The 25939-nt window shown below is 38.4% G+C and overlaps 1 protein-coding gene across 1 annotated transcript; it reads right to left on the reverse strand.

Annotated features, from left to right (window-relative positions):
- Positions 1-2520: 2520 nt before the first annotated feature.
- On the reverse strand, positions 2521-25025 carry GPX7 (glutathione peroxidase 7). The gene is made up of 3 exons (XM_053694001.1): positions 24844-25025; positions 14256-14517; positions 2521-3507 (listed from the first exon to the last, which is right to left on the reverse strand). Exons 1-3 carry the CDS (start codon positions 24970-24972, stop codon positions 3344-3346), a joined length of 555 nt encoding a protein of 184 aa, XP_053549976.1. The 5' UTR covers positions 24973-25025; the 3' UTR covers positions 2521-3343.
- Positions 25026-25939: the final 914 nt, after the last annotated feature.

A 25939-nucleotide genomic window follows, 5' to 3' on the forward strand; every position in this document is an offset into this window, starting at 1 on the left:
CCCAATGCCCTGAAAACGGCATTTGGATGGACATTGCCCTTAAAAGGGCATTTAGCTCTTTTACATTGCCCAAAACCCTAAGCTAAAAATAAAACCCACCCAATAAACCCTTAAAAAAACCTAACACTAACCCCCGACGATCCACTTACAGTTTTTGAAGATCGGACATTTATCCTCATCCAGGCGGCAGAAATCCTCATCGAAGCCGGCAGAAGTCTTCATCCAAGCGGGCAGAAATCTTCATCCAAGCGGGCAAAAGTCTTCATCCAGACGGCATCTTCTATCTTCATCCATCCGGCGCGGGTCCATCTTCAAGACATCCGGCGCAGAGCATCCTCTTCTTATGATGGTTGCTGAAGAATGAAGTTTCCCTTTAAATGACGTCATCCAAGATGGCGTCCCTTACACTCCGATTGGCTGATAGAATTCTATCATCCAATAGGAATTAAGGGGGGAAAATTCTATTGGCTGTTGCAATCAGCCAATAGGATTGAGCTTTCATCCTATTGGCTGATCCAATCAGCCAATAGGATTGATCTCACAATCTATTGGCTATTCCAATCAACCAATAGAATGCAAGCTCAATCCTATTTTGATAGGGCTATTAGATTAGGAGTAAATCGTTTTTATTTTTGATAATTTTTTTATTTTGTGTAATTTAGTGTTTTGTTTTTTTAATTTAGATAATTGTATTTTGTTAATTTAAATTATTTAATTTTATTGTAATGTTAGGTGTTAGTGTAACACAGGGTAGGTTTTATTTTACAGGTAAATTTGTATTTATTTTAACTAGGTAGGCTAGCAAATAGTTAATAACTATTTACTAACTAGTCTACCTAGTTAAAATAAATACAAACTTAGCTGTGAAATAAAAATAAAACCTAAGATAGATACAATGTAACTATTAGTTATTTTGTAGCTACAGCTATCTTTGGTTTTATTTTATAGGTAAATTTGTACTTAGTTTGAAATAGGAATTATTTAGGTAATAGTAGGTTTTATTTAGATTTATTTTAATTATATTTACGTTAGGGGTTAATAGGTTTATTATAGCGGCGGAGTGGGTGGGCGGCAGATTAGGGGTTAATTATATTTAAATAGTGTTTTTGATGCGGGAGGGCGGCGGTTTAGGGGTTAATATTTTTATTATAGTGGCGACGATGTCGGGGAGCGGCGGAATAGGGTTTAATACATTTTTAAAGTGTTGGCGATGTAGGGAGCAGCAGATTAGGGGTTAATAAGTTTAATATAGTATTTGCGATTCGGGGGGGCCTCGGTTTAGGGGTTAATAAGTAGTTTATGGGTGTTAGTGTACTTTGTGACAGTTTAGTTATGAGTTTTATGCTACAGCTTTGTAACGTAATACTCATAACTACTGACTTTATATGTCAGTACAGCTCTTGTCATTTTAGGCTGTACCGCTCACTTTTTGGCCTCACAGCAAAACTTGTAATACCGGCGCTATGGAAGTCCCATTGAAAAAGGACTTTTTTAAAAGTGCGGTACTGATGTTGCGTGACGGCCAAAAAAGTGTGCGGTACAGCTATTCTGACAAGACTTGTAATAGCAGCGGTAGGGAAAAAGCATCGTTATGGGCCATAACGATGCTTTTTCACTCATAACGTCGAACTCGTAATCTGGCTGTTTATTAGTTATTGCAGTGGGGGATTGCGGTTCACAGGTAGATATTGCACATGCGTTTGGTGTTAGTTAATATTTTCAGGGAGTTGCGGTGCTCACATTTTCAGTGTAAGGCTTGCTGCGCCTGCCTATGTGTGGCGAGGTGAAAATGGAGTAAAATGTATCAATTTTCGCCGCGTAAGTCCTTGCGCTGAATATGCGATACCAATTTGCGATGTGGTCCTATGTTAGCTTATGGGAGTAAAATTTGCGGGCGACGGGTGAAATATATGTGCAGAATTTATATGCTACGCCATATATGTCATGGCAATACCCGACTAAAAACCGGCGACTCCGCATATGTAATCTCGCCCATCAAGTTTAAAAGAGTAAGTGATAGAACTGTGCTTTTTTTGCTGTCCAGATATAAACCTATGCACACGTTTGATACAAGAGAGACTTCTTTCTTTACAGTGAGGGGTGATGTGGCCCTTTAGAGGCCCATGGAAATAACAATTAAAAGAATATTAAACAGTGCTCCTTTAGTAAAAACAAATATGCTAACTCAAAAAAAAAAAACATAAATAGAAACAGATTGTGTGAAAAACAGTAAACAACTTGTTTTCTTGCTAAATGTGCACTTATAAATTTTCTGTGTAGCCACTGCCGTCAGGGAAATGAGAGCGCTGACATGTTGGTAACTTAAATTGCGTTCTGTCCTCTTTTGAGCATAAGCAAAACTGACTGTTTCTCTAGTATGCAATGAATAGTAACATAGCTCATGTTACTCTAGAAGTTTTATTACATCATGCTAGACAAGCCTTCCTACAGAGATCCAGCCTCCTTGTTGGGCTGTGATCAGAAGTAATGGACACTGCACAAATGAAGTTAAAACAGAAACAAAATGTAAAATCCTTTTAAAATGATGAATGATACACATTTCAATGATTTCTAGTAAGTATAACCCACTGCTTAGTTATTTTTATTACAATGAAACAGGCTGTTAATATCCTTTCAAAAACGTTCCAATATACTTCTAATATCATCAGATGTTCTTCTATTTTTTTTAGGTTTCCATAGCTGAAACATAGCTCCTTTGCTTTAGTCCATACTGCGGCCATGACAACAACATGTGACTAGTTGGCTGAAAACACAATGAGAATTTGGCACTGGTCATAAAACCAGATCATTGGTTATGGGAAGCAGTCAAGGGTTATAGGGAGAATAATTACTGAATGTAAGAAATTATAATTTGTTTGAAATATCATGGAAATGAAATTGGTCATTTTTTGGATATAACATATATTTAAAAAAAAAATCAATTACTGCTTTTACAATGTAAAAAAGTTTGGAAAATATTGTGTGTGTACAGGGGAATTTGCTAACGGTGGGTGTAGATGGAATGATAATCTCATTATACAAAGTCAGGGGCCCAAATACATTACGATGAATAAATGCATTAGGAATGGGTTGGTCATTCTAAGTGGAATAAGTGGTTCTTAGCTGCTGTCAGTTGCTTTGATTGATGCAGCATGACATTATAATTTATTACGATGAGACAGGTGTAACATTAGCCAATCAGTGCTTTTCACAGGTAAAAGTTCTTTGAGGGAGGAAATTGAGTGTTCTGATTGGATAGCATTATATCCTCTTTTTAGCATTTGGCATCTTGTACATAAGTCCTTCTCCCTTAGAGCATGACGATCCAGCTTTGAACTTGGTTTCACAACTCCTCTTTTTTCTTCAGAATTAATTTGCGCACAAGTTCTACAATGTGAGGTTTCACCTCTTCTACAGACACCGCAGGACCCCATGAATTCACCACTTTACCATCAGGATCTACCAGATATTTCCAGAAATTCCAGTCTGGTTCATTCCCAGAAGATTCTAAAAGAAGAAAAAGTCAATATATATTCTACAGGATAAGACAACCCTTAAATAATTTACAATCTTAAAGGGATACTAAACACTAAATGTTTCTTTCATGATTCGGATAGAGCATGCGATTTTAAGCTACTTTCTCATTTACTCCTATTATCAATTTTTCTTTGTTTTCTTGGTATCTTTATTTGAAAAGAAGGAATGAAAGATTAAGTGCCGGTCCATTTTAGGGTCAGCACCTGGGTTCAGCTTGCTGATTAGTGGCTAAATGTAGTTTCAAAGTAGGAGGACAGCACACCTGTTCAGTAGGGCACGGAAAGAGACTAGCCTAGTCTTAGTAAGACTTCCAACATACAAATTTTCCAGCCACCAATTTCTTAAAACAACCTTTATTTCTTTTGTAGGGTCCCAAGGGTACAAACAGTGTACAAACAGGGTTGTTTGTACACTGTTTGTACCCTGGGAACCTAGATTAGAAATAAAGGTCGTTTTAAGAAATTGGTGGCTGGAAAATGTGTATGTTGGTGGCTAAATGTAGCCACCAATCAGCAAGCGCTATCCAGGGTCTGAACCAAAAATAGGTTGGCTCATAAGCTTTCAGTCCTGCTTTTGCAAATAAAGATACCAAGAAAAATTGATAATAGGAGTAAATTAGAAAGTTGCTTAAAATTGTATGCTCTATCTGAATCATAAAATAAAAAAAAAATAGGTTTAGTACCCCTTGAATTGGTCTAAACACATAAAACTGCTGAAAAACATAATTTATGTAAGAACTTACCTGATAAATTCATTTCTTTCATATTAACAAGAGTCCATGAGCTAGTGACGTATGGGATATACATTCCTACCAGGAGGGGCAAAGTTTCCCAAACCTTAAAATGCCTATAAATACACCCCTCACCACACCCACAAATCAGTTTAACGAATAGCCAAGAAGTGGGGTGATAAGAAAAAAAGTGCGAAGCATATAAAATAAGGAATTGGAATAATTGTGCTTTATACAAAAAAATCATAACCACCAAAGGGTGGGCCTCATGGACTCTTGTTAATATGAAAGAAATGAATTTATCAGGTAAGTTCTTACATAAATTATGTTTTCTTTCATGTAATTAACAAGAGTCCATGAGCTAGTGACGTATGGGATAATGACTACCCAAGATGTGGATCTTTCCACACAAGAGTCACTAGAGAGGGAGGGATAAAATAAAGACAGCCAATTCCTGCTGAAAATAATCCACACCCAAAATAAAGTTTAACGAAAAACATAAGCAGAAGATTCAAACTGAAACCGCTGCCTGAAGAACTTTTCTACCAAAAACTGCTTCAGAAGAAGAAAATACATCAAAATGGTAGAATTTAGTAAAAGTATGCAAAGAGGACCAAGTTGCTGCTTTGCAGATCTGGTCAACCGAAGCTTCATTCCTAAACGCCCAGGAAGTAGATACTGACCTAGTAGAATGAGCTGTAATTCTCTGAGGCGGAATTTTACCCGACTCAACATAGGCAAGATGAATTAAAGATTTCAACCAAGATGCCAAAGAAATGGCAGAAGCTTTCTGGCCTTTCCTAGAACCGGAAAAGATAACAAATAGACTAGAAGTCTTACGGAAAGATTTCGTAGCTTCAACATAATATTTCAAAGCTCTAACAACATCCAAAGAATGCAACGATTTCTCCTTAGAATTCTTAGGATTAGGACATAATGAAGGAACCACAATTTCTCTACTAATGTTGTTGGAATTCACAACTTTAGGTAAAAATTCAAAAGAAGTTCGCAACACCGCCTTATCCTGATGAAAAATCAGAAAAGGAGACTCACAAGAAAGAGCAGATAATTCAGAAACTCTTCTAGCAGAAGAGATGGCCAAAAGGAACAAAACTTTCCAAGAAAGTAATTTAATGTCCAATGAATGCATAGGTTCAAACGGAGGAGATTGAAGAGCTCCCAGAACCAAATTCAAACTCCATGGAGGAGAAATTGACTTAATGACAGGTTTTATACGAACCAAAGCTTGTACAAAACAATGAATATCAGGAAGAATAGCAATCTTTCTGTGAAAAAGAAAAGAAAGAGCGGAGATTTGTCCTTTCAAAGAACTTGCGGACAAACCCTTATCTAAACCATCCTGAAGAAACTGTAAAATTCTCGGTATTCTAAAAGAATGCCAAGAAAAATGATGAGAAAGACACCAAGAAATATAAGTCTTCCAGACTCTATAATATATCTCTCGAGATACAGATTTACGAGCCTGTAACATAGTATTAATCACGGAGTCAGAGAAACCTCTTTGACCAAGAATCAAGCGTTCAATCTCCATACCTTTAAATTTAAGGATTTCAGATCCGGATGGAAAAAAGGACCTTGCGACAGAAGGTCTGGTCTTAACGGAAGAGTCCATGGTTGGCAAGATGCCATCCGGACAAGATCCGCATACCAAAACCTGTGAGGCCATGCCGGAGCTATTAGCAGAACAAACGAGCATTCCCTCAGAATCTTGGAGATTACTCTTGGAAGAAGAACTAGAGGCGGAAAGATATAGGCAGGATGATACTTCCAAGGAAGTGATAATGCATCCACTGCCTCCGCCTGAGGATCCCGGGATCTGGACAGATACCTGGGAAGTTTCTTGTTTAGATGAGAGGCCATCAGATCTATCTCTGGGAGCCCCCACATTTGAACAATCTGAAGAAATACCTCTGGGTGAAGAGACCATATGCCCGGATGCAACGTTTGGCGACTGAGATAATCCGCTTCCCAATTGTCTACACCTGGGATATGAACCGCAGAGATTAGACAGGAGCTGGATTCCGCCCAAACCAAAATTTGAGATACTTCTTTCATAGCCAGAGGACTGTGAGTCCCTCCTTGATGATTGATGTATGCCACAGTTGTGACATTGTCTGTCTGAAAACAAATGAACGATTCTCTCTTCAGAAGAGGCCAAAACTGAAGAGCTCTGAAAATTGCACGGAGTTCCAAAATATTGATCGGTAATCTCACCTCCTGAGATTCCCAAACTCCTTGTGCCGTCAGAGATCCCCACACAGCTCCCCAACCTGTGAGACTTGCATCTGATGAAATTACAGTCCAGGTCGGAAGAACAAAAGAAGCCCCCTGAATTAAACGATGGTGATCTGTCCACCACGTTAGAGAGTGTCGAACAATCGGTTTTAAAGATATTAATTGATATATCTTCGTGTAATCCCTGCACCATTGGTTCAGCATACAGAGCTGAAGAGGTCGCATGTGAAAACGAGCAAAGGGGATCGCGTCCGATGCAGCAGTCATAAGACCTAGAATTTCCATGCATAAGGCTACCGAAGGGAATGATTGAGACTGAAGGTTTCGACAAGCTGTAATCAATTTTAGACGTCTCTTGTCTGTTAAAGACAGAGTCATGGACACTGAATCTATCTGGAAACCCAGAAAGGTTACCCTTGTTTGAGGAATCAAAGAACTTTTTGGTAAATTGATCCTCCAACCATGATCTTGAAGAAACAACACAAGTCGATTCGTATGAGACTCTGCTAAATGTAAAGACTGAGCAAGTACCAAGATATCGTCCAAATAAGGAAATACCACAATACCCTGTTCTCTGATTACAGACAGAAGGGCACCGAGAATCTTTGTGAAAATTCTTGGAGCTGTAGCAAGGCCAAACGGTAGAGCCACAAATTGGTAATGCTTGTCTAGAAAAGAGAATCTCAGGAACTGATAATGATCTGGATGAATCGGAATATGCAGATATGCATCCTGTAAATCTATTGTGGACATATAATTCCCTTGCTGAACAAAAGGCAATATAGTCCTTACAGTTACCATCTTGAACGTTGGTATCCTTACATAACGATTCAATAATTTTAGATCCAGAACTGGTCTGAAGGAATTCTCCTTCTTTGGTATAATGAAGAGATTTGAATAAAACCCCATCCCCTGTTCCGGAAATGGAACTGGCATAATTACTCCAGCCAACTCTAGATCTGAAACACAATTCAGAAATGCTTGAGCTTTCACTGGATTTACTGGGACACGGGAAAGAAAAAATCTCTTTGCAGGAGGTCTCATCTTGAAACCAATTCTGTACCCTTCTGAAACAATGTTCTGAATCCAAAGATTGTGAACAGAATTGATCCAAATTTCTTTGAAAAAACGTAACCTGCCCCCTACCAGCTGAACTGGAATGAGGGCCGTACCTTCATGTGAACTTAGAAGCAGGCTTTGCCTTTCTAGCAGGCTTGGATTTATTCCAGACTGGAGATGGTTTCCAAACTGAAACTGCTCCTGAGGACGAAGGATCAGGCTTTTGTTCTTTGTTGAAACGAAAAGGAACGAAAACGATTGTTAGCCCTGTTTTTACCCTTAGATTTTTTATCCTGTGGTAAAAAAGTTCCTTTCCCACCAGTAACAGTTGAAATAATAGAATCCAACTGAGAACCAAATAATTTGTTTCCCTGGAAAGAAATGGAAAGTAGAGTTGATTTAGAAGCCATATCAGCATTCCAAGTCTTAAGCCATAAAGCTCTTCTGGCTAAGATAGCCAGAGACATAAACCTAACATCAACTCTAATAATATCAAAAATGGCATCACAGATAAAATTATTAGCATGCTGGAGAAGAATAATAATATCATGAGAATCACGATTTGTTACTTGTTGCGCTAGAGTTTCCAACCAAAAAGTTGAAGCTGCAGCAACATCAGCCAATGATATAGCAGGTCTAAGAAGATTACCTGAACACAGATAAGCTTTTCTTAGAAAAGATTCAATTTTTCTATCTAAAGGATCCTTAAACGAGGTACCATCTGACGTAGGAATGGTAGTACGTTTAGCAAGGGTAGAAATAGCCCCATCAACTTTAGGGATTTTGTCCCAAAATTCTAACCTGTCAGGCGGAACAGGATATAATTGCTTAAAACGTTTAGAAGGAGTAAATGAATTACCCAATTTATCCCATTCTTTGGAAATTACTGCAGAAATAGCATTAGGAACAGGAAAAACTTCTGGAATAACCGCAGGAGCTTTAAAAACCTTATCCAAACGTATAGAATTAGTATCAAGAGGACTAGAATCCTCTATTTCTAAAGCAATTAGTACTTCTTTAAGTAAAGAGCGAATAAATTCCATCTTAAATAAATATGAAGATTTATCAGCATCAATCTCTGAGATAGAATCCTCTGAACCAGAAGAGTCCAAAGAATCAGAATGATGGTGTTCATTTAAAAATTCATCTGTAGAGAGAGAAGATTTAAAAGACTTTTTACGTTTACTAGAAGGAGAAATAACAGACAAAGCCTTCTTTATAGATTCAGAAACAAAATCTCTTATGTTATCAGGAACATTCTGCACCTTAGATGTTGAGGGAACTGCAACAGGCAATGGTACATTACTAAAGGAAATATTATCTGCTTTAACAAGTTTGTCATGACAATTATTACAAACAACAGCTGGAGGAATAGCTACCAAAAGTTTACAGCAGATACACTTAGCTTTGGTAGATCCAGCAGGCAGTGATTTTCCTGTAGTATCTTCTGGCTCAGATGCAACGTGAGACATCTTGCAATATGTAAGAGAAAAAACAACATATAAAGCAAAATAGATCAAATTCCTTATAAGACAGTTTCAGGAATGGGAAAGAATGCCAAATATCAAGCTTCTAGCAACCAGAAGCAAATGAAAAATGAGACTGAAATAATGTGGAGACAAAAGCGACGCCCATATTTTTTAGCGCCAAATAAGACGCCCACATTATTTGGCGCCTAAATGCTTTTGGCGCCAAAAATGACGCCACATCCGGAACGCCGACATTTTTGGCGCAAAATAACGTCAAAAAAATGACGCAACTTCCGGCGACACGTATGACGCCGGAAACGGAAAAGAATTTTTGCGCCAAAAAAGTCCGCGCCAAGAATGACGCAATAAAATGAAGCATTTTCAGCCCCCGCGAGCCTAACAGCCCACAGGGAAAAAAGTCAAATTTTTGAGGTAAGAAAAAATATGATAATTCAATGCATAATCCCAAATATGAAACTGACTGTCTGAAAATAAGGAAAGTTGAACATTCTGAGTCAAGGCAAATAAATGTTTGAATACATATATTTAGAACTTTATAAATAAAGTGCCCAACCATAGCTTAGAGTGTCACAGAAAATAAGACTTACTTACCCCAGGACACTCATCTACATGTTTGTAGAAAGCCAAACCAGTACTGAAACGAGAATCAGTAGAGGTAATGGTAAATATAAGAGTATATCGTCGATCTGAAAAGGGAGGTAAGAGATGAATCTCTACGACCGATAACAGAGAACCTTATGAAATAGACCCCGTAGAAGGAGATCACTGCATTCAATAGGCAATACTCTCTTCACATCCCTCTGACATTCACTGCACGCTGAGAGGAAAACCGGGCTCCAACTTGCTGCGGAGCGCATATCAACGTAGAATCTAGCACAAACTTACTTCACCACCTCCCTTGGAGGCAAAGTTTGTAAAACTGATTTGTGGGTGTGGTGAGGGGTGTATTTATAGGCATTTTAAGGTTTGGGAAACTTTGCCCCTCCTGGTAGGAATGTATATCCCATACGTCACTAGCTCATGGACTCTTGTTAATTACATGAAAGAAATGGCACCTTACATACTGATTGTGATGGTTCAGAACAGCTTATCAGACCATACAAACACCCCTGAGAAGGGGACCAAATAGATTGTAATTTAGGTCACCGGAAGCTGGCACATGAATTAGCTGGAAGTACAAATAGGGATAATGTTTTATAGAGAGATGAGACAAAGGTAAACCTTTACTAATCTGATGGAAAAGTGACAATATAATTTGTCTTGTCTAGGAACCATGGTGAGTGCACTGTCATGGCTAGGTAGGTGACACTTTAGGAACTTATGGTTTGAACAATAACAGCAAAAGCAAAACTATCCAAGCACTTACAGAAACATGTGGTCCTAAAATAAGCTGGGTCTTTTTATGCCAAAAACTTTTATGTAGGATGTCTAGCTCTACGGTATGTACAATATAAAAGAAATAAAAATATAAAAATAATAAATATTGTTCTGACCGCTAGGGGTCAATTTATTAGAGCTAAGGGTCCCAAAAGTAGTAGGTGCTTAGTGTAACCTCATTTCTTTTTATGCCAAATATAGATAAAATAACAGACAGACAAATAGATAGATCCATCATCGGGACAAAGAACATGAACATTAAAAGGTACAGTAAACACCTTAAGATTCTGATATAAAATATTTAATAATGAGTAGTAAAACAACTTTGCAATATAATTTTATTATTTTTTTCCAGTAATTTTCCCAGGTCTAAGACGTCAAAGTGCACACTACATACTTCAGAAGCCTGACACTGCCACTTATCTGTACCTAAATGGCTTCAGCAGCGATGACTAGACAACCACATTAAACCAAACAAGGTGTTAAAAAAATTCAAAGTATTTTCACGGTCAATTATGTGTTCATTTATTGCACAACTGCAGAAAAACTGTGTAACTGAAAAGTGCTTAACGTTCCATATTCATGACAAATTTCCCTTTTATATTTAAAAGAAATTGGGATTTTGTGGCTGAAAAAACTATAATTCTTTCCAGACAAACAACCGAAAAGGCTGAAATAAAGGCTTAAAGACACATTTCAAAGAAATATAGCAACGGTCTGATGATATAACATCTCTTAACAGAAATGGGAAACTAAAATATTCCCAGAGCCTATAGATAGATCCTATATCAGCCTCTTGGGACCATTTAGTAGACAAGTGTTCTTCAGGCTAATGGGATTATTGATTTATAAAGGGGAAATATTCTACCTGAGATTAAAAAAGAAACAGCAGTAAAAGAAACAACTCTACTGACCAGGAAAATCGATAACCATCAGCTGAAACAACTAATGGCTTTAGGGTTAAGAGGAAGTGAAATGAATCAAGTGAACCAATTACAAACAAAGGAAGATTTGCATCTAGTAACAAATATAATATTGTGGGGCAATGTTTAATTAGGATCAAAAGTGACTGACAAACTGGGTAAAATAATTACTGTACCAGCTATAATCCTCCCTCAAATGTATAACAACCACAAGACGCTTTTACTGAGAATCAATCGTCTGATTAAACAGAGCTGGTTAAGAGAATATTAGACTTGATATCGATATTGGCATTTCTAAGTTGTGTATATATGCTCTAATTATATAAAATACAAATTCACCCGCATATTTACTGAGCGTAACCATAGCTGAGGGTATAGCAATTGTGCTAGCCTAACATTATAAGAGAGGCTATCTATATTCCCAATCCAATTTACAGGGAAGTGCTATTCACAGTATGCACCAAAGCACAACCACAAGTATTTTTGCTGTACATGTATACAACTCTTTGTTACCCACAATATATACAGCACTAACTACTGTATGTCTAGCTAACTATCTTAACCGCATAACAAGCGTTTCTTTATTGAAAGCGGCACATACAAGGGAGTCTTAGCTATACGACATCACACTAGCCGTAACTTTGAATTATTTCAGACTGAACCGCTGAATAGAGCATCAGACTTGATACCAGTGATTGTAATTGATGACTATTGAGTTTTAAGTGTCAAACATTGTCTATATTCAAATGCAATATTTTGAAGTACTCTGAACAGCTAATTGTGCTTATATGCATTGATACACATGACTGATAAGTATTGAGAGTCACTATAGCTGAGGGCATAGGAATTGTGCTACTCTAATAATATATGCATAACTCTCTGTCTCTCTAACCTACATTTATAGAGTGGGAAGTGCTACTTAAAATCTGCAAAAAAATACAATTATTTATGCTGTCTACCATATATACTGTATTTTTCTGTTATCCAACATACAGCAATATTAATTGTGGCTGATTATAGCATCCTATTCACATAACCAGCGTCCTTTCAGTATATTCAGCACTAATAGGTGTGTCCCAATTTGACTTTTGCTCTGTGTCTATATTCTATTATAATTATTTTAGATCACCTTGTGATTCTCTGTGACTCCTAGAATATTACACTAAGGTCCTTTATTAATGACTAGCCTGTCACAATCTAGCTTGTTGTTTTTAAGTAACCAATTTTTAAGTATATCTAATATAGATTGATTTTATATTTAATTTGACGTAACCACCATATTACTTATATAGGGATTTGAGTGCTAATATGTATCTCCTTTTTTCAACTTCCCTTAGTTGAACCAGTAAATGCATTATCTGTAAATATAAGTATGTATAAGGTGCGCTAGGACAAACAGATACCAGACACCCCCTTAAAAGACAATATCCCTATAGTTGTCTAGAAAAAGGATTTACAAACGAGAACAGGTTATAAGGGAGGCGCTATAAAGCCAAAGGTATCACCACTTAGAAATTAAATGAATTTATTAAAACACATATATAGATGTACAGCACATATAAAAGGGACGTCTCCCCAAATTAATTAAAACATATATTTTGCACTGCTTAATGCTAAAATCCTAAACTAATTAAAATATAAACAAGTATATCATATAGCTTCCATAGGTCTAAAAACTTTAAAATTAAATCGCTATGTTCAACACTAGTAAATACTAGTAGGCATAAGTATCAATATGTTGGATATTAACAAGTCTCTAATACATAAATAAAGTGAGGAAAAAAAAGTCAGTCTTATAGGTAATTTCCGTTATGGGGAGATAGATAAATTACCACCAAGCTGCCAATCAGCTACAAGTGTAGCTGCCGATCAGATAATATGTTATACACTTTCCTTCAGAGGATTTATATTCCAAAAGAGTGCTTACTGAATCGTTAAATGTTATTTAGCCAACTTTTACTGCCATGTACATTACCCAAATCCTCTTGGTAGGGTGAGGTTTGCCTTCCTTGCTCGGTATTCTCTTCGAGCGGATCCGACTGAGAGTTTGCGGCGTCTGACGTCACTGAAAGAGGTTCCGGTAGGAGAAAGAGGCCAATTCTTGCGCTTGCTTCCAATCCCCACAAACACGGTCCTCACAGACAAGCCCTGCACTTAGTGCTTATGCACGCAAGGGTGTAGATAGATGGTATAGATAGATGGGTACTGTGGTGGGTATTCAAAACTCCTTCAGACCACAAGCCCCTCAGATGATAGAATTCTTCTAAATCAGAATAGTTCCAATGTATTTATAACCCGGGTTATGTGTAAGAATTCAAGATCTATCTTGATAAAGCCCATAGGAGGGTGAAACGCGTCGTGTTGGCAGTGTTAATCTTTGGCATTTATTATATATGCAACTATTTACACACCTTGAATTCTTACACATAACCTGGGTTATAAATACATTGGAACTATTCTGATTTAGAAGAATTCTATCATCTGAGGGGCTTGTGGTCTGAAGGAGTTTTGAATACCCACCACAGTACCCATATCCAACGTATTGATACTTATGCCTACTAGTATTTACTAGTGTTGAACATAGCGATTTAATTTTAAAGTTTTTAGACCTATGGAAGCTATATGATATACTTGTTTAGATTTTAATCAGTTTAGGATTTTAGCATTAAGCAGTGCAAAATATATGTTTTAATTAATTTGGGGAGACGTCCCTTTTATATGTGCTGTACATCTATATATGTGTTTTAATAAATTCATTTAATTTCTAAGTGGTGATACCTTTGGCTTTATAGCGCCTCCCTTATAACCTGTTCTCGTTTGTAAATGCATTATCTGAATAGCTCAGACTCCCCCCTTATTTATAGATTTAAGAACCCCACTTACCTATCAGATACTTGAAGGCTGAGTTGACTCCAGTGCCACTCACAGCGATTTTGCTAAACATTGGGAAAGACACATTGTATCTCTTCCTAACAAAGCTCTCAATCTCCCGATCACTGCCAGGTTCCTGCTGCCCAAACTGATTGCAGGGAAACGCCAGGACATTGAAGTGGTACGGACCCAGATCTCGCTGCAGCTGTTGCAATGCCTTGTAATGGGCATCAGTGTATCCACATTCACTGGCCACGTTGACAGCGAGGGTCACCTGACCACACAAAGTAAGCAACATAGTGATATTAGGTTGGAGCTCTGGGGCAGCAGACATTCAGCTACAGATATATATATATAAGGACAATTTGGGATAAGGTTAGAGCTCTGGGGCAGCAGACATTCAGCTACAGATATCTATAAGGAAAGTTTGGAGTTCTGGGGCAGCAGACATTCAGCTACAGATATCTATAAGGACAGTTTGGGAAAAGGTTGGAGCTCTAGGGAAGCAGACATTCAGCTACAGATATCTATAAGGAAGGTTTGTGATAAGATTGGAGCTCTGGGGCAGCAGACATTCAGCTACAGATATCTATAATGACAGTTTGGGATAAGGTTGGAGCTCTGGGCAGCAGTCAGCTACAGATATCTATAAGGACAGTTTGGAATAAGGTTGGAGCTCTGGGGAAGCAGACATTCAGCTACAGATATCTGTAAGGACAGTTTGGGATAAGGTTGGGGCTCTGGGGAAGCAGACATTCAGCTATAGATATCTGTAAGGACAGTTTGGGATAAGGTTGGAGCTCTGGGGCAGCAGACATTCAGCTACATATATCTATAAGGACAGTTTGGGATAAGGCTGGAGTTCTGGGGCAACAGACATTCAGCTACAGATATCTATAAGGACAGTTTGGGATAAGGTTAGAGCTCTGGGGCAGCAGACATTCAGCTACAGATATTTATTAGGACAGTTTGGGATAAGGTTAGACCTCTGGAGCAGCAGACATTAAGCTACAGATATCTATAAGGACAGTTTGGGATAAGGTTGGAGCTCTGGGGCAGTATACATTCAGCTACAGATATTTATTAGGACAGTTTGGGATAAGTTTAGAGCTCTGGGGCAGCAGACATTCAGCTACAGATATCTATAACGACAGTTTGGGATAAGGTTAGAGCTCTGGGGCAGCAGACATTCAGCTACAGATATCTATTAGGACAGTTTGGAGCTCTGGGGCAGCAGACACAGTTTGGGATAAGGTTGGAGCTCTGGTTGGAAATCGAAGAGTTCTCCCAGCTTTGTGCAATTTATAAATAATATGCACTTGAAATTAACCATTGAACAATATGACACTTCGATCGATTCAGAACAGGAGATTAAAAAATTTCTTAATAAATGGATTCATTTCCTACAAAGTTTACCTACAGGTATACAAAAACAATATATATTTCCATTCCGTAACTCAGTTCCTGTTCTGGAAGCTTGCCTTAGAGGTGAACTTTCAATTTGAGGCTATGTACCATATTGGAGTTGTGAGGAAGGGCCGGGAGGAGGAAGTTCCCCCCCCCTTTTTTTCTTTCCGTTTTGTTTTGTTTCGATTTTTGTTTCTGTCTTTGTCGAAGTAGCTATGGCTCTGCCCTGGCTGTTTAGGGCTCTAGTATCCAACTATGAGACTGGTTATGCAACACAACACAATAGTCTCTTTTAGATCAGATTTTCAAAGAAATAAAAAGCTCAAGAAACTGGATTACAGAGATTCTGTAACTATTGTACTTTAGTTGAAACCAATTTTAGTTTTAAATCACAGGGCTTCTTGTTTTTTCTTCTTGCTTTGTGCCAAAGATACTGTATTTTGTGTCTACAACCACAGCTGGTGGCGGTGGTTGCAAGTTTCTTTCTGTATATTCTTTTTTCTTTTTTTTCTTATTATTGTATACCCTGTGTGGTATTTCTTGTGATTGTAACTATGTCTAAAAATAATAAAAATGATGTTTAAAAAAAAAAAAAAAAGCTTGGAGCTCTGGGGCAGCAGACATTCAGCTACAGATATCTATAAGGACAGTTCGGGATAAGGTTGGAGCTCTGGGGCAGCAGAAATTCAGCTACAGATATCTATAAGGACAGTTTGGGATAAGGTTAGAGCTCTGGGGCAGCAGACATTCAGCTACAGATATCTATAAGGACAGTTTGGGATAAGGTTAGAGCTCTGGGGCAGCAGACATTCAGCTACAGATATTTATTAGGACAGTTTGGGATAAGGTTAGACCTCTGGAGCAGCAGACATTAAGCTACAGATATCTATAAGGACAGTTTGGTATAAGGTTAGAGCTCTGGGGCAGCAGACATTCAGCTACAGATATCTATAAGGACAGTTTGGGATAAGGTTAGAGCTCTGGGGCAGCAGACATTCAGCTACAGATATTTATTAGGACAGTTTGGGATAAGGTTAGACCTCTGGAGCAGCAGACATTAAGCTACAGATATCTATAAGGACAGTTTGGGATAAGGTTGGAGCTCTGGGGCAGCAGACATTCAGCTACAGATATCTATAACGACAGTTTGGGATAAGGTTAGAGCTCTGGGGCAGCAGACATTCAGCTACAGATATCTATAACAACAGTTTGGGATAAGGTTGGAGCTCTGGGGCAGCAGACATTCAGCTACAGATATCTATAAGGACAGTTCGGGATAAGGTTGGAGCTCTGGGGCAGCAGACATTCAGCTACAGATATCTATAAGGACAGTTTGGAGCTCTGGGGCAGCAGACATTCAGCTACAGATATCTATAAGGAAAGTTTGGGATAAGGTTAGAGATCTGGGGCAGCAGACATTCAGCTACAGATATCTATAAGGACAGTTTGGGATAAGGTTAGAGCTCTGGGGCAGCAGACATTTGGCTACAGATAAACAACTTTGGAACTAAATTCCACAAAAGAAAATGCTTTGTTAGCACTCTGTGCCCAGACTAATATTGGAGGCAGGAAAAAATAAATAAAATATAACCTTTATTGAAACTCTAAAAGATGGGTGAACAAAAAAGATTAAAATCCCATATCATGAACAAATGTGATGTGTAAATGTCAACGTGTCCCTAAATTAATGCTATCTGGCCTTTTCATATTATTGTTACATCAGGCAACACTCATAATCATTAATGTTATGTATTTAAAAGTTTGACACTATATATTGAATTCAGTGCAGGAGATGATGGTCATTCTTGGCTACTAATACTTATTAATAAAACTAAAATTGAGGTCTTGGGTCCTGGTATTACAAGGACGGTATTATACATGCATTTGCGTATGTGGATACGTTCAAGAGTTATGTACGTGTCTATATTACATATGACTGAACACCCATCCCATCCCCTCCCTCTGCTTTCCCTTAGCGCCTTGAGACCCTCACGGGTGATTAGTTTGCTCTCTATAAGTACCCAATTGATAGATAGATAGATGAATACCTATAATGTATGATTAAACACTATGTGTCACCTAATTTTATTAGAGGTGCATACGTGAACGTTCCATATGCTTAAACTAGTTATATATGCATGTAATATTAGATTAAGCAACACCTGATCACGATGTTGTATTTAGTTCTTTTCTGCCTTTGCTTGTTGTTTATGTGTATACTGTATGATTAAACATCATCACTTCCAAAAAGTTTCATTTTCTTTCAATGGTTAGTTTTGGCAACACACTATCTGCTATCACTCTTAACAATGGTAACAATACTGATTTAGGTACCTGAAATAAATTAATTGTAATAGTATCAAATATCTTTTTGGCATGGATACTATAAGGAAACTAATCAAATATTATATAAAAAATAGTTCTCCCATCCACATTTGTATATACTCATAACTAGTATTGTATTTACTAGTATCCACAATAGAGATCCTAAATTCAAGTATCAATTATTCCCAGTTACTAATATTAACATAAAATAACTGGTGTATATCTTATTAGCGGTGATCCTAATTCAGCTACAGATATCTATAAGGACAGTTTGGGATAAGGTTAGAGCTCTGGGGCAGCAGACATTCAGCTACATATATCAATAAGGACAGTTTGGAATAAGGTTGGAGCTCTGAGGCAGCAGATATTCAGCTACAGATATCTATAAGCATAGTTTGGCATAAGGTTGGAGCTCTGGGGTAGCAGACATTCAGCTACAGATATCTATAAGGAAAGTTTGGGATAAACCTGGAGCTCTGGGGCAGCAGACATTCAGCTACAGATATCATTAAGGACAGTTTGGAATAAGGTTGGAGCTCTGAGGCAGCAGATATTCAGCTACAGATATCTATAAGCATAGTTTGGGATAAGGATGGAGCACTGGGGTAGCAGACATTCAGCTACAGATATCTATAAGCATAGTTTGGGAAAAGGTTGGAGCTCTGGGGCAGCAGACATTCAGCTACAGATATCTATAAGGACAGTTTGGGAAAAGGTTGGAGCTCTGGGGCAGCAGACATTCAGCTACAGATATCTATAAGGACAGTTTGGGAAAAGGTTGGAGCTCTAGGGCAGCAGACATTCAGCTACAGATATCTATAAGGAAAGTTTGGGATAAGGTTAGAGCTCTGGGGCAGCAGACATTCAGCTACAGATATATATTAGGACAGTTTGGAGCTCTGGGGCAGCAGACACAGTTTGGGATAAGGTTGGAGCTCTGGGGCAGCAGACATTCAGCTACAGATATCTATAAGGACAGTTCGGGATAAGGTTGGAGCTCTGGGGCAGCAGACATTCAGCTACAGATATCTATAAGGACAGTTTGGTATAAGGTTAGAGCTCTGGGGCAGCAGACATTCAGCTACAGATATCTATAAGGACAGTTTGGGATAAGGTTAGAGCTCTGGGGCAGCAGACATTCAGCTACAGATATTTATTAGGACAGTTTGGGATAAGGTTAGACCTCTGGAGCAGCAGACATTAAGCTACAGATATCTATAAGGACAGTTTGGGATAAGGTTGGAGCTCTGGGGCAGCAGACATTCAGCTACAGATATCTATAACGACAGTTTGGGATAAGGTTAGAGCTCTGGGGCAGCAGACATTCAGCTACAGATATCTATAACAACAGTTTGGGATAAGGTTGGAGCTCTGGGGCAGCAGACATTCAGCTACAGATATCTATAAGGACAGTTCGGGATAAGGTTGGAGCTCTGGGGCAGCAGACATTCAGCTACAGATATCTATAAGGACAGTTTGGAGCTCTGGGGCAGCAGACATTCAGCTACAGATATCTATAAGGACAGTTTGGGATAAGGTTAGAGATCTGGGGCAGCAGACATTCAGCTACAGATATCTATAAGGACAGTTTGGGATAAGGTTAGAGCTCTGGGGCAGCAGACATTTGGCTACAGATAAACAACTTTGGAACTAAATTCCACAAAAGAAAATGCTTTGTTAGCACTCTGTGCCCAGACTAATATTGGAGGCAGGAAAAAATAAATAAAATATAACCTTTATTGAAACTCTAAAAGATGGGTGAACAAAAAAGATTAAAATCCCATATCATGAACAAATGTGATGTGTAAATGTCAACGTGTCCCTAAATTAATGCTATCTGGCCTTTTCATATTATTGTTACATCAGGCAACACTCATAATCATTAATGTTATGTATTTAAAAGTTTGACACTATATATTGAATTCAGTGCAGGAGATGATGGTCATTCTTGGCTACTAATACTTATTAATAAAACTAAAATTGAGGTCTTGGGTCCTGGTATTACAAGGACGGTATTATACATGCATTTGCGTATGTGGATACGTTCAAGAGTTATGTACGTGTCTATATTACATATGACTGAAAACCCATCCCATCCCCTCCCTCTGCTTTCCCTTAGCGCCTTGAGACCCTCACGGGTGATTAGTTTGCTCTCTATAAGTACCCAATTGATAGATAGATAGATAGATAGATGAATACCTATAATGTATGATTAAATACTATGTGTCACCTAATTTTATTAGAGGTGCATACGTGAACGTTCCATATGCTTAAACTAGTTATATATGCATGTAATATTAGATTAAGCAACACCTGATCACGATGTTGTATTTAGTTCTTTTCTGCCTTTGCTTGTTGTTTATGTGTATACTGTATGATTAAACATCATCACTTCCAAAAAGTTTCATTTTCTTTCAATGGTTAGTTTTGGCAACACACTATCTGCTATCACTCTTAACAATGGTAACAATACTGATTTAGGTACCTGAAATAAATTAATTGTAATAGTATCAAATATCTTTTTGGCATGGATACTATAAGGAAACTAATCAAATATTATATAAAAAATAGTTCTCCCATCCACATTTGTATATACTCATAACTAGTATTGTATTTACTAGTATCCACAATAGAGATCCTAAATTCAAGTATCAATTATTCCCAGTTACTAATATTAACATAAAATAACTGGTGTATATCTTATTAGCGGTGATCCTAATTCAGCTACAGATATCTATAAGGACAGTTTGGGATAAGGTTAGAGCTCTGGGGCAGCAGACATTCAGCTACATATATCAATAAGGACAGTTTGGAATAAGGTTGGAGCTCTGAGGCAGCAGATATTCAGCTACAGATATCTATAAGCATAGTTTGGCATAAGGTTGGAGCTCTGGGGTAGCAGACATTCAGCTACAGATATCTATAAGGAAAGTTTGGGATAAACCTGGAGCTCTGGGGCAGCAGACATTCAGCTACAGATATCATTAAGGACAGTTTGGAATAAGGTTGGAGCTCTGAGGCAGCAGATATTCAGCTACAGATATCTATAAGCATAGTTTGGGATAAGGATGGAGCACTGGGGTAGCAGACATTCAGCTACAGATATCTATAAGCATAGTTTGGGAAAAGGTTGGAGCTCTGGGGCAGCAGACATTCAGCTACAGATATCTATAAGGACAGTTTGGGAAAAGGTTGGAGCTCTGGGGCAGCAGACATTCAGCTACAGATATCTATAAGGACAGTTTGGGAAAAGGTTGGAGCTCTAGGGCAGCAGACATTCAGCTACAGATATCTATAAGGAAAGTTTGGGATAAGGTTAGAGCCCTGGGGCAGCAGCCATTCAGCTAAATATCTATAAGGACAGTTTGGGATAAGGCTGGAGCTCTGAGGCAGCAGCCATTCTGCTAAAGATATCTAAAAGGACAGTTTGGGATAAGGTTGGAGCTTTGGGGCAGCAGACATTCAGCTACAGATATCTATAAGGACAGTTTGGGATAAAGTTGGAGCTCTGAGGCAGCAGACATTCAGCTAAATATATCTATAAGGACAGTTTGGGATACATTTGGAGCTCTGGGACAGCAGATATTCAGCAGTTATGAAGCAGCGGTCAGAAACTTACACACACACATATATACATGCAGACATATACATGTGTCTCATACACAAACTTACACACACACACATATACACGTGTCTCATACACAAACACACACATATACATGTCTCATACACATTCACACATATACATGTCTCATACACAAATTTACACACAAACAAATACATACACACATATACACGTGTCTCATACACAAACACACACACATATTCACCCACATACACAATGTGTCTCATACACAAACTAATTTACACACACACTGTGTCTCATACACAAAGTAACACACACACATTCACCCACATACACAATGTGTCTTATACTCAAACTAATTTACACACAAATACACACTTTGCCTCATACACAAACTTGCACACACACATACACGTCTCATATACAAACTTGCACACACACGTTTAATACACAAACTTACACACACACACACATACATGCACACATACACATTTATATGTCTCATACACAAACATACACATACATGCGCGCACACACACATATACGTGTCTCATACACAAGCTTACACACATTTTCACGCACATACACACTGATATACACGTGTCTCATACAAAAAAATGACACACACATACATAGTCCCGCATATACGCCTCATACACAAACATACATATATGCACATACACACACACATATACACGTGTCTCATACACACACACATACATGTGTCTCATACACAAACTTACACACACACATATATACATGCAGACATATACATGTGGCTCATACACAAACACACACATGCACACATATACATGTCTCATACACATGCACACATATACATGTCTCATACACAAATTTACACACACACATATACACGTCTCATACACAAACACACACATGCACACATATACATGTCTCATACACATCCACACATATACATGTCTCATACACAAATTTACACACACACAAATACATATACACATATACACGTGTCTCATACACAAACTTGTACACACACACACACACATATTCACGCACATACACACAAATATACACGTCTCATAAACAAACTTGCACACACACACATTCACGCACATATACACAATGTGTCTTATACACAAACTAATTTACACACACACTGTGCATCATACACAAAGTGGCACACACACATACACACACATATACACGTGTCTCATATACAAACTTACACGCACATACATGCAGACATATACACGTGTCTCATACACAAACTTACACACACACATACATGCAGACATATACACGTGTCTCATACACAAACTTACACACACATACATGCAGAGATATACACGTGTCTCATACACAAACTTAAACACACATATACATGCAGACATATACACGTGTCTCATACACAAACATATATACATGCATACATATACACGTCTCATACACAAACTTACACACACATATACATGCAGACATATAAACGTGTCTCATACACAAACTTACACACATATACATGCAGACATATACACTTGTCTTATACACAAACTTACACACACACATATATACATGCAGACATATACACGTGTCTCATACACAAACTTACACACACACACATATATACATGCAGACATATACACGTGTCTCATACACAAACTTACACACATATACATGCAGACATATACACTTGTCTTATACACAAACTTACACACACACATATATACATGCAGACATATACACGTGTCTTATACACAAACTTACACACACACATATATACATGCAGACATATACACGTGTCTCATACACAAACTTACACACACACACACATATATACATGCAGACATATACACGTATCTCATACACAAACTTACACACACGCACAAATACATGCAGACATATACACGTGTCTCATACACAAACTTACACACACACATACATGCAGACATATACACATGTCTCCTACACAAACTTACACACACATATATACATGCAGACATATACACGTGTCTCATACACAAATTTACACACACACATATATACATGCAGACATATACACGTGTCTCATACACAAATTTACACACACATATATACATGCAGACATATACAAGTGTCTCATACACAAATTTACACACACATATATACATGCAGACATATACAAGTGTCTCATACACAAACTTACACACACACACATATATACATGCAGACATATACACGTGTCTCATACACAAACATATATACATGCAGACATATACACGTGTCTCATACACAAACTTACACACACACACATATATACATGCAGACATATACACGTGTCTCATACACAAACATATATACATGCAGACATATACACGTGTCTCATACACAAACTTACACACACACATATACATGCAGACATATACACGTGTCTCATACACAAACATATATACATGCAGACATATACACGTGTCTCATACACAAACTTACACACACACATATACATGCAGACATATACACGTGTCTCATACACAAACATATATACATGCAGACATATACACGTGTCTCATACACAAACTTACACACACACATATACATGCAGACATATACATGTGTCTCATACACAAACTTACACACATATACATGCAGACATATACACGTGTCTCATACACAAACTTAAACACACAAACATATATACATGCAGATATATACACATGTCTCATACACAAACTTACACACATATATACATGCAGACATATACACGTGTATCATACACAAACTTACACACACACACATATATATATATATATATATATATATATATATATATATATATATATATATATATATATATACATGCAGACATATACACGTGTCTCATACACAAACACACATGTAAACACAAAGTATCCTACACACAGGCAAAACACTAACAGGCAGACAATAAGGACACGGATACAAGTTCTGACTGACACATAAACAACTGTGGTAACAGCTAAAACACTGCAGTATAAAGTCTGTACACAATCACATTGACTCTCTCCAGCCCTCACAGTGTAGCACATTGACACACGGAGCCCCAACATGCCACGTCCTCAGCCCGGCAGGCAACAGGGGAGGGGAAACCCATTAGCCGGGAAGAGTAGTGGAGGGGCTGCAGTTAGTTAATGTGGGGAGGTCCCACAGATAGTGGGGTGTGTGCCCCCAATAAGTGGGTCTCTTGTTAGAGTGTGTACGCCGTTAGCAGGGTATCTGCCCTTCACTTACTGTGTGCCATTGGCACCATGGCTTACTGGGTATCTGGGGCCCCTGAGTACCCTCACTTACCGAGCCCCGGTATTTCTCCAGGGACACCAGCTTCCCTCTGATGTTCACAACCCGGTTTGAGTAAAAGTCCCGCTCCTTCTGCAGGGAGGGGGCGGCCAGGAAGAGCGTAAGCAGCAGACAGCGGAGCATGACTGGGGCAAGTGTAGCCGGAGTCAGGACTCAGGAGCTGGGGGGATACAGGGGGCAGCTAGCTAGTCATGAGGGGAGGGGCTGGGGGATACAGGTGGGTGGGCACACACTGTATATAACTGAACCTAACAAGTTACAGCACGTTATTGCACAGTAGCACTTACTGATTTGTATATATACTGACTTACTGATTTGTATATATACTGAGTACATATGTATCTGCACACACCACTGTACATATACATTGTACACATACCCCACTGATTGTGTAATACTATATATATATAAATATAATCAGTAGGGTATATATACTGAGTACATATGTATCTGCACACACCACTGTACATATACATTGTACCAGGGGCGTATTTAGGTTTTGTGCTGCCCTAGGCACTCAAAATTCTGCTGCCCCCCCCAACCCCCACCCCACCCCAGGTATAAGGCCTTTTTTTAGACATAATATTTTTGGGGCAAGGTGTAAAAAACCGCATGTATTAACACGCTTGATCACTGCAGTGATCAAGCGTGTTAATACACGCAAAACATGTCTGCGGTTTGCTCAGCTGTGACCCCGACCTCTTGCTAAAGGGAGCGTCTGCTCGGAATTTGTTTTTATTGAAGTCCCAATAAATTTCTATCTTTTTATCTGGATGCCTCAAGGAAGTTCTTTTTGTATACTTACATTTCTCCTCATTACGGTGCATGCTGCTTGATTGACCTCCTGCCCTGTGTAGCTCGGATGTACACTGTGGATCTACTGTTTGCCTTGTGCGCCGGAAAACGGAGGCGCGTCTGTCTGGGCTCCAGGAACGCCGGTCCTTTGAAAGAGGAAAGAGACTAGTGCCCGCTGAAGATTACGCTACCGGAATAGCACGAACCCCAGCAGTCGGTAAGCGCCACTTTCTATGTCTGATTATAAAGCGGATTACAGGCCGCACCATATCACACCCACACTTAATTAATAAAG

The sequence above is a fragment of the Bombina bombina genome, chromosome 10 (genome assembly GCF_027579735.1).
Source record: "Bombina bombina isolate aBomBom1 chromosome 10, aBomBom1.pri, whole genome shotgun sequence".
In the NCBI taxonomy this organism is placed as follows: Eukaryota; Metazoa; Chordata; class Amphibia; order Anura; family Bombinatoridae; genus Bombina; species Bombina bombina.